The following is an 11,747-nucleotide window of genomic DNA, read 5'->3' on the forward strand; positions in this document are numbered from 1 at the left end:
CATTTTATATATTAAGTTGCACTCAAGATAATGAATCCGTGCATGAGTTGTAACTTCTAAAATATCTCTTCGTAGGTTGGTAAGATAAAATAGGCATTTGAAATATTTTGATGCGTATTTAGTTTGAACGAAGTTAATTTTTATCATGAGTATTTAATATAAATGAGCAGAGCTGCTATTGCTGGGCCACAAAACACGAAATATAAATTTCTTAGTTACACTTAAGTAAGGATTCCTTAAAATCGGATAATTCTTTTGAACAAAAGAAGGTTTCTTAGGGATTGACATCAACGAAATCTAATTCTGTGAATCTACGTGATCTCAAAACGTAAACGTCTAGATTAATACTACGATGCCTATTTTTAGGCAGTACCGCGCACTCTTGTGTCCCGACCTGAGGTCCGTATTCCTAGGGCATCATTGAATCAGAATGCTGAATACACATCAAGTATGTAAATAGACCAAGCCGTGGTCTCCTCTTAACCCCGAGAAATGTCCGTCTAAGCCGCCTTAGAGTTTAAAGGTTTTCCGATTCGACGAAATAACTAATACCGGAGCCGTATATCCAAGACTGTAAATCTCAACACAAAATAAAGCATCATATATGTATATGATACGTTGTAAGGTATAGTGTAGCCCTCACGACGTTTCCCAGTGAAGGCTACCGTTGCTATTGAAGATATTAGATTGAAACTTGTTCATTACATATATCGAAGGCAAATGAGAATTATGCAAGTTAATTCATTCTACGCTCCAATGTTATAGAGGGTAAATGGTTATAGGTATAAAAGTTTTAAAGATTTGTATGTAAAGATTATTAGCTGTCAATTAATGTATGTTACATACAATCCAAAAATAAGTATAAAATAGTAAAAAAACGCCTTTTCAAAATTTGGATTACTACATATTAAAATTAATTATTGTTTACTATTCGTCCCTGCAGACTTTGTACTGGCATAAGTTTGCCTTTTGCATTCCAATATATATAATAAAAGAATGTAATATATTTTGGATTGAACACTTTAAATACGATGATTAGAAATAGATGCAAAATTTTTTAGGCCTTAATCTCCTATAGCCTAACACTGTAGTTTGAATGCTTAATTTGAGAAACATCTCAAGCTAAGAAGATTTATGTTAAAGAAATTACTTTATAATAATAATCAATAATTGTTAAAAGCTGAGTTTGCAATACCAAATAGGCTACTAAGCGACTAACGTCAAAACTTTTTTTTTTATTTTTACTAAGGTTAACAATATATTTTTCGAATTAAATCTTCAACAATGTATTGAAATAAAAACTTAAAGACAATGACTTGATCGAACTAAATTTTTATCTAGACGTAAACTGAGACTCAAGGCCACTTTTATCAACGAAAACACCACTTCACCGTAGATTTCGGTTTTCTTCCATTTATTTACTTGTGCTATCTCTCGACAAGAGTAATAAGATTATTCCAAATAGCACATACTTGTCGTAAGTTTTGGATTAGTTTTACAATAAATTCTTAATATTATATTGTATTAACTTTTGATTATTCATGAATGTCGTCATATTTTGGAATTAGGGTACAAGAATATGCACTTGTACATAGGGCGTCATTGGCAAGATTCTATTTGAAATCTATAAGGGAGGCCTACGTTCAGCAGCGGACGTCTTACGTAATTTATTATAAAATATAATTGTGTACACCTTCATAGAAAGCATTGAATAACAATAGATCAATGATAATGATTTTAACACTCCCATAGATCGATCACAGTGAGCCAGCTTACTTGTTAAAATATAATGCTAGATTTTGGAATATAAATCCTTGCCTATTAACATTAGCCGTCTTGGAGTTTAAATCGGTACGTGTCATGTGAAAATTAATACTCACTATTTCTTATAGATGAGTATTAATACAAATAGAAACCCGTACCAACTCTATTCTAAATCTAACTAAAGAAATTATAATAAGTCTCCATGGCTAGCTGTTTATAAACACGAATGTGATTATAAAGTCACTTTTATTTTTTCATTTGTAATTTCCTGCTGTAAAATATTTAAATAAAAACACCGAATATAGTAGCATTACTTGGATTTTTACAGTGACATTCTAAAGTTACACAAGTATGACTTTTCAAGAGTGTCTCGAAAGTTATAGTATACGGTTACAAGTTTTTGCATACAAATAAAAAATTGTTTGATGAAAGCTGACTACGTTTAAAATTTCCTTTGTAAAAAAAGGTCAATATCGGAGGATACGCCGAGTAATTTTTAAACTAGTATAAAACTGATAATTATTTAACCTGAGATAAAACTATGCTTGTATTTAGTAAAGTACTGAATAATTATTTATCTAAATACGATAATAATACGTATAGATACTTATTTAATTCATAAATATTATTCCAGCCTTAGGACATCTGTTGCATGACATAAGCCAGCCCTAAAGCTTTTCAAGAAAACCGTTTGAAATCTTTTCAGTGAAAACTAACAATTTTTGATAACCGATTTTTTTTAAATTTGATATTGCCGTTATTAACACACGTATCTAATAAACACTACTCCGTCATTAGTTACGGATTTCTTATCCGGGTTATGTCGTTTCGAAAATAAATGTTTTTTTCTTATGACAACAATGGTGTTTTTTTATCGTCGAATCCGAACGTGATTCAAAATATGTTATGGTATTCTATATTCAAATAATTAAGTTGACTCATACGTTCGTTAGCCATTTTGTCAATTGTAATAAATATAATGTGCAATAAAAATGTTGCTTTTCTTTATAACAATATTTGCAGCAAGAATACAAAATACAACGTTCGTAGAGTTTCCATTTAACGTGTTGATGCAATGTTATCGAGCGTTTTTATTCTAGATGTCAAGGTTAAAAACACATGTTATCACACAATGTTTTTGATACCGAATCTTGTATACTTTATATATATTAACGATTTTTATAAACTATTATTAAACTTGCATTAATATATGATTGGTAAGTTCAAAGGTAAAACAAGTTAAGCTTTTTTTTCAAGAAATTATATTAGTACCTTCCGATAAAGTTATGTTATAATAATACATTTTATTTCAATAACATTAAATCTTACTTATCAGTAAAATGACAAAAAAATAATATTGTAATAATAACAGATTAGAAATTTATTAAATCCATTGTCGAAATGACGTACGATCATTGCGATGTAATATTAAAATAATTTTTAATAATAATATTAAGCGGTTTACGAATATATATTATTAAATTACAAGACGAGTGCCCAGTTTCACATGATAATATGTTTTAACCAAGAACATGGAAATATAAATACAAAAACTAAAAAGTACATAAACTGAACATTATATTATAAATAAAAATGTTATAACGTATTTATAAATAAATTAGAAAGAACATTTCGAAATATTCCACTATAACATTGGAAGTTCTTCTTCCTTCAAGACTTGCCTAGGCGAACTACTTTCAGTTTAGAGTTTAAATAGGCTCGTAGGATATAATTCGCGCGCAGGACGAGTGGCAGTTGTGACCTTAAAGTTCTAGAGTGGAGACCATAGATCTGCAAGCGCAGCCTAAAGTGGGTAAGTGGTTTAGTTAAGGTCGTCCACTTCCAAACAGTTCTTTTGGAAATCTATGAGGAAACCTAAATATAACAGTGGACGTCTCACAACTGATGATGATTATAAATCTGTTTACCAAGAAAGGCAAGGTTTCTCCTGAAAAAAAGAGGTTTTGAAATAGACTGATATCAGATAGATTCAATAACTACAAACATTCTTGTGTATTTTTTTAACGGTTGAGACATGAACTCCGAATCGGTTACGATCTATCGACTGTCCTACTATCGAGTCACGCAGGTAATTCTTGAGCGTGCGACATGGTTTCGGTGCGGATTAGTTTTACACCATTAAATTACTTATATATCTTAATATACAATTGTTTTAACGGCTGCTCCAAATACTTCAATCTAATGTCTTTTTTATTCATTTTTGCTTGCGACCTAGTTTTTAGAACTTGGAATTAATGTCCCACTCAAGATATAATGGCAGAAATTGTTATTATGTATTTTGAAAGCAAATTAGACTACGTAACCTATTTGTTCATTTATTTTATACATCAACTTCACTGAAAGATGATAACAAATTTTAAAAGAAAGTTTATGTTTGCGAGCAGATGTAAATATCATCATTACAACGTGTTTTATATATTAAGTTGCATTCAAGCAAAATTGAATCGGTACATGAGTTGAAACTTCTAAAATATCTCTTTGTAGGTTGGTAAAGAAAATAGGCATTTGAAATATTTTGATGCGTTATTTGTTTGAACGAAGTTAATTTTTATCATGAGTATTTAATATAAATAAGCAGAGCTACTATTGCTGGGCCACAAAAAACGAAATATAAATTTCTTAGTTACACTTAAGTAAGGATTCCTTAAAATCGGATAATGCTTTTGAACAAAAGAAGGTTTCTTAGGGATTGACATCAACGAAATCTCATTTTGGGTATCTATGTGATCTCAAAAAGTAAACGTCTAGATTAATACTACGATACCTATTTATAGGCAGTACCGCGCACTCTTGTGTCCCGACCCGAGGTCCGAATTCCTAGGGCATCATTGAATCAGAACGCTGAATATACATCAAGTATGTATATAGACCAAGCCGTGGTCTCCTCTTAACCCTGAGAAATATCCGTCTAAGCCGCCTTAGAGTTTAAAGTTTTTCCGATTCGACAAAATAACTAATACCGGAGCCGTATACCCAAGACTGTAAATCTCAACACAAAATAAAGCATCATATATGTATATCATACGTTGTAGTCCTCACGACGTTTTCCAGTGAAGGCTACCGTTGCTATTGAAGATATTAGATTGAAACTTGTTCATTACATATATCGAAGGCAAATGAAAATTATGCAAGTTAATTCATTCTACGCTCCAATGTTATAGAGGGTATTTGGTTATAGGTATAAAAGTTTTAAAGATTTATATGTATACATTATTAGCCGTCAATTAATGTATGGTACACACAATCCAAAAATAAATATAAAATAGTATTAAAATTAATTATTGTTTACTATTCGTCCCTGCAGACTTTGTACTGGCATAAGTTTACTTTTTGCATTCCAATATTAATTATAAAAGAATGTAATATATTTTGAATACTTTATATACGATGATTGTAAATAGATGCAAAATTTTTAGACCCTTAATCTCCTATAACCTAACCCTGTAGTTTGAATGCTTAATTTAACAAACATCTCAAGTCAAGAAGATTTGTTTTCAATAAATTACTTTATAATAATAATCAATAATTGTTAAAAGCCAAGCTTGCAATACCAAATAGGCTACTAAGTAACTAACGTCAAATCTTTTTTATTTTTTCTAAGATTAACAATATCTTTTTCGAAGTAAATCTTCAACAATGTGTTGAAATAAAAACTTAAAGACAATGAATTGATCGAACAAAATTTTTATCTAGACGTGAACTGAGACTCAAGGCCACTTTTATCAACGAAAACACCACTTCACCGTAGATTTTGGTTTTCTTCCATTTATTTACTTGTGCTATCTCTTGACAAGAGTAATAAGATTATTCCAAATAGCACATACTTGTCGTAAGTTTTAGATTAGTTTTACAATAAATCCTTAATATTATATTGTATTAACTTTTGATTATTCATGAATGTCGGCATATTTTGGAATTAGGGTACAAGAATATGCACTTGTACTCTGGGCATCATTAGCAAGTTCACAGTTGCTCAACGAGACACCACAACACCCGTTTTAACCGCGAACACGGTGGGCGAAATAAGGATTGATCCGGATCCCTCCTTGGCTCGCCTGTGGTTCACGCTGCCGTTCCAAGCAGCATACACAACATCAATACTACTCAGCTCTCCTCGGGTAGAGCACTTTACTACGTGCGATTTCATGCAACTGATATGCGCCAGTCCAGCTTTGTTTATTTTTAAGTTTTTAAGTTCACGGACCTTTCCGCATCGTGAATTCAGCTCCGATGTAAAAGCCCTCGGGTTAACAGCATCAACAGAGAATAAGTCAACGAGCCATGGAGAGGGGTTTTGCTCTAGATTTTTCTATGAGATGTAAAAGCCCATCATAGCCTAACGGATAGCGAGTTGAAGTAACAGAGCGCAGTTCACATAACTTGCAGAATTGATGGCTAGGAGGGAGCTTTAAGGTTTTGGAATACAGACCAGTGGACCGGCAAGCGTAAGACGGTCCACAAAGTAGATGCAGGCCTGTTGCAATCGATCCTCTTTGAAATCTTGAAAATAAATAAATCTTGAAATATAATTGTGTACACCTTTATAGAAAGCATTGAATAACAATAGATCAATGATAATGATTTTAACACTCCCATAGATCACAGTGAGCCAGCGTACTTGTTAAAATATAATGCTAGATTTCGGAATATAAATCCTTGCTTATTAACATTAGCCATCTTGGAGCATAAATCGGTACGTGTCATGTGAAAAATAATACTTACTATTTCTTATAGATGGACATTAATACAAAAAGAAACCCTTAGCAACTCTATCCTAAACCTAACTAAAAAAATTATAAAAAATTCCCACGGCTAGTTGTTTATAAACACGAATGTGATTATAAAGTCACTTTCATTTTTTTAATTGTAATTTCCTGCTATTAAATCTTTAAATTAAAACACCGAATGTAGTAGCATTACTTGGATTTTTACAGTAACATTCTAATGTTACACAAGTATGACTTTTCAAGAGTGTCTCGAAAGTTATAGTATACGGTTACAAGTTTTTGCATACGAATAAAAATTTGTTTGATGAAAGTTGGAAACGTTTAAAATTGCCTTTGTAAAAAAGGTCAATATCGGAGGATACGTCGAGTAATTTTTAAACTTGTATAAAACTGATAATTATTGAACCTGAGATATAACTATGCTTGTATTTAGTAAAGTACTGAATAATTATTTATCTAAATACGATTATAATACATTTAGATACTTATTTAATTCATAAATATTATTTCGGCCTTAGTACATCTGTTGCATGACATAAACCAGCCCTAAATCTTTTCAATAAGACCGTTTTGAAATCTTTTCAGTGAAAACTGATAATTTTTGATAACCGATTTTTTTTTAAATTTGATATTGCCGTTATTAACACACGTATCTAATAAATACTACTCCGTCATTAGTTACGGATTTCTTATCCGGGTTATATCGTTTCGAAAATATAATGTTTTTTCTTATGACAACAATGGTGTTTTTTTATCGTCGAATCCGAACGTGATTCGAAATATGTTATGGTATTCTATATTCAAATAATTAAGTTGATTCATACGTTCGTTAGCTATTTTTAAAGGTTTCAATCACAATGTAAAGTAATGGTGAAATGTAATATTTTAATTATTTTAATTAGTAGAACACAAAGACATCACAAACGAAGATATTAATGATGGTGAGTAAATCACATTCATAGTAAAGCTTAATAACCTTGAACGCATCTTTTGACAGGATCCTTTCGAAAGCACATAGCGCCGGCGGTCGCGGAGCGTGAGGCGTGCGATGTGCCTGCGGATAAGGAATGACCTTTAGGGCAGGGGGGACTAGTTTGACTGCATACCTCCCTCACACAAACGTGCTACGGAATTTATAAGGCCCGTTTGCGACGGCTGCCTTCACACAGGGTGATTGGATATAAGTGTAAAAGCTATAAAAGCTCAAATGTATAACTATCAATTAATGCATGTAAATTTAATGGTTTCAGAAATAATATATAACGTAAAAATAATGCAGAAAAAAACCGTTTCAAAATATATAAATAAGATATCTGTCTTTGCATACTTTGTACTGCCAGGAAGTCATTGGCCTATCGTATTCCATTAGAAAAAATAAATTTGTTTAACATATTTTAGGATGATCACTTTATACAGGATGATTAAAAATAGACACTTTTAAAGCTTTTACACTTACAACCAAACACTCTATATATTATAGTTTTAATCAATTTAGTTGTTTTTACCAAGTGCGTTTAATACGCAGTGAACTTTGTTAACAAGAAAATATTAACTTAGTTGTACACGAGCATTGTAATAAAACAGGCATCATGTTAGCAAAAACCTTGTAAAACAATAAATACCACAAAAATAATACACAAGAACGACGAAATACTCGTAAGTCCACTAAATTACATGATAACACAAGATAGCAGCTATAAATTAAGAAAGAAAACGTTAGAACTAAACTAGGTTCATACTTTCAGGAAGAACTTTCTAGAACACGACAAGCAAAACATAGCAAATAAGGGGAATATGGGATACGACTATTTTCATTTTATTAAAGCTAAAAACATGGTTAGGACAAAATATTGTAAAATCAAAAGCAAGATGAAATTTTTAACATCGCAAAGCTGTGTTCAAACTGACGCACGTAGGAACAAATATTTGTATAAAATATGTCGACAATGCTCCGTCAGCTGGCTTAGATTTAGGGTCGAGACAAGCGCTAACAGGCGCTAGGTATGACGTAAAACCAATTAATTTTATTGTTTATGCACGAAATGCACTAAATCACTACAATAAAATGGACCGTTAATTTTTTTATAACAATACAGGTTTGTTTACCCCAAAAATAACATATTGTTACTGATCACAGACATGGTTTTAGTTGTCGCAAGAAGTCGTTTAATGAAGTACGACCGGTCATCTTGGCGACCTTTAGTAGAAGCCTTGCAGTGATCATCTAATCGTTGATGACGAGTCAAAAAGCGCAACCGAAAATTAACTTAATATTGATATAAAGAAATCACATAAAATTTAGATTTTTTTTCGGACAAAAATGTATAACCAAAAATGGTTACATTTGCAAGCATGTGAATTTCGAAATAAAATTTTGCTGGTTGGTTACATATACGGCAACATATACGTTTTAGTCACTAGGCATGTATGCTGTTTATACAAAATGCTCATTAAGGTTTCTTATATCTAGTAGGTAATTTGATACTTTGCTACATACTTTGGCTTTCCGTATTAACATTTTGTTTCTTGTTTACTGTAAACCTTAAATGTTTAAAGGATATCAAGTAGTAACAGATAATAAGCAACTTTTCTAAATATTCGGACCACATATGCAAACTCATAGTAGCTCTACGAGAGTGAACACACCAAACCTGGAATTTCTTTTTTAAAATCGAAACAGAAATGAAGATATCCGTAAACGATTGAAACTAATTAACATGGCCCAAATAAACCCAGAAATCACATACCGGCAAGCACAGTGTAGGACATCCACGCAAAAAGTAAACAAATGATCTTGTTAAAGTCCTTGAAAGACGTTGGATTTCCGATAAGACTCGATCTGATCTTATTGGAATTCTATGGAATCGGTAGATATCCAGCATGAACATCCTACAGTAGAATTGATAATAATGATACTTACAAATTAACAATTATTACGTATTTAATTTTTATAATCAGTTACGGTCACAATATCAAACTTTCACACAAAGATTTGATCTCTAACAAATGATTAATACGTCGTTTGTATAAGAGTGGGTCCCTTATATATATAAGGGGTTAGTTGGCTTGTGTGAAATCAGAACAACTTTTGTTATAACCCTCTACCCTATTTATGTAACTCCAAAAACACAAAGGGATTATCAATGTTATAAACTATATAACTAAATATGTAAACAAGACTGACGTGATGTAGCCATTATAGGATTGCGTTGTAAGATTATCTCGAATTTTTCCGACATAAATATTTTAGTAGTAGTTCCAGTCCAAACGACCATCTTGGTGTTTTTTTCTTGATATTCCACGCAGTTTAAATTTCGAATCAATAAAGTTTTGTTATATCAACCAAAGCCTTCAGCTCTTTTCTAGGACTTGGACCAGTGCTGAAAACTCTTGCACATAACCTCATAGATTTATAAAGAGCCCTATAAAACCCCTTAAATATAACCATGCGAACTCGAAATCCTCAACGTGTTCGAGTAAGTAAATGAAAATAGCAACGAACAATACCGAATACCATCAAGTCTATATCACTATGGTTCTTTTTACATTGGGAAATTGTACTCTAAGGATGCTTATTCGTGCCGCTTTCGACGAAATGTTTATGCCGGACTTCCATCAGCTAAAACTCAAGGGTCTTCTTTTAACGCCTGTTGTCATAAATACGTAAACGCTTACCATTGAGTTTTAACAGTAATGCACATGTGTGTGAGTTACTCAGGGTAGAGCTGCAAATCTACAATATCATGTCAGAATTACCTAAATCTACGTTCACCGGAGAACCCCTCAATCCTTCGCCAAAGTTATGGCAGGTGAAGGGGGGACGTTCAGATCTCCGAAAAGGGAACAGAAGCACAGACGTAAATACTTCTTAAGTTTTTTAAGTAGCACAAAACATAAAAACCTGTTGACGGGTAGAGAATGTTTATAAGGCATTAAGTACACCATTACACGAGGTGTAAAAAGAGTAAATAAACAAATAATACTTAAAGTTTTGTCTGCAGTTCGTTGATTCGACTTCTTAAGTAATTATTCTAAAACCACGTCTATAACTAATTCCTCTTATAATTGAACACTTTCACGAGGCAGCAATTTCACTCTATCAGAATTTACGGTAAAAAATTATTATTAAAACGAATGATTGTGGTAATTTCCTTTTTAAAATTCACTCTCCATTTCACTTCTTGAAGTTATTGCAAATAAACAGCACAGTTCTGTATATTTCGTTTTTAATTTTAGTTTCATAGAAATCAGATAAATATGAAAATCACATTTCACATTTACGTTATATAGTCATAAGATTGTGTAAGAATATATTTTTGAATGTAATGTGCATATATTAGTTTCGTGAGATTAAAAACCGCCTGTACAGAAGTTACGAATAATAATCATTCTTATTCGAAACATTAATGAAATGATAATATGCAGGCTATTGTTCGTATTTTAAAATGAGTTTACAGGTTAACGAAACGATTCTTATCTTACCTTTTTGTTTGGACGATCTACAAAGAAGACTTGCAACATCATGTAAACCGACGCCATCGCAACAAAAGGGATTTTATTTAATTTTTGCGCGTTAATAAGAAAATTTGAACACACAAAGCAAAACAATAAATAGCAATACAAACATTTGAACACAAACACTTGAATATGGTGATGAAGCAAATGTCTCACTTAACTAGTGAATTTAAACTTACCGTTGGAGCCAAAATAATCGTCCTTATCCAACAATTCATGCTGGAAACCATAAGCGGGCAGCCATGCATGCGAGCCCGGTGGTTCGGGCCAATCCGATATGCGAACCTCTTCCATTTCAACATGAACACAACACTGCACTCCACTAAAAGTTCACACTAACACGAGCATGCATAGACTACCTTTGCGTTCGTCCATTAGGCTATCATTTAGGACGATAACGGTCGACGATTTGGCGCGGTCGCCACAGGTGTACAATTTTCTATGACGAGACACGCGCGCACGGCGGGGAGCGGCGGCTGACTGGCGCACCAGTCACAGGCGCGCGCGCCGTGATCTCTCTTGTTCACTCGATCGGCGCCGCTTGAGTTCGAAGTTTAAAAAATTTCAAAGAGCATAAAAACTTTTGGAAGCTGCCAGTTACATGAAAACACATTAAAGGAGACATCCTGTACGATGTCATAATCATAATTTCGAAGATTGCATTCGGACGTGCCTTGAGCAGATAAATATTATTTTACAAAAGGAATTCGACAAAAAATG

General features: G+C 32.6%; 1 protein-coding gene across 1 annotated transcript in view; it reads right to left on the minus strand.

Moving 5' to 3' along the window:
* Positions 1-11,466, minus strand: part of LOC137929956 (serine/arginine repetitive matrix protein 2) — a 118,358-nt gene extending 106,892 nt beyond the window's left edge. The window contains exon 1 of the mRNA XM_068773113.1: positions 11,207-11,466. Coding sequence (XP_068629214.1) covers positions 11,207-11,321 — 115 coding nt within the window. The 5' untranslated portion in view covers positions 11,322-11,466. The remainder of the gene's footprint in view (positions 1-11,206) is intronic.
* Positions 11,467-11,747: the final 281 nt, after the last annotated feature.

This window comes from Battus philenor, unplaced genomic scaffold (assembly GCF_028537555.1).
Source record: "Battus philenor isolate CCGP_79_NKW_IND1 unplaced genomic scaffold, ilBatPhil1.0.hap1 SCAF_5, whole genome shotgun sequence".
NCBI lineage: Eukaryota > Metazoa > Arthropoda > Insecta > Lepidoptera > Papilionidae > Battus > Battus philenor.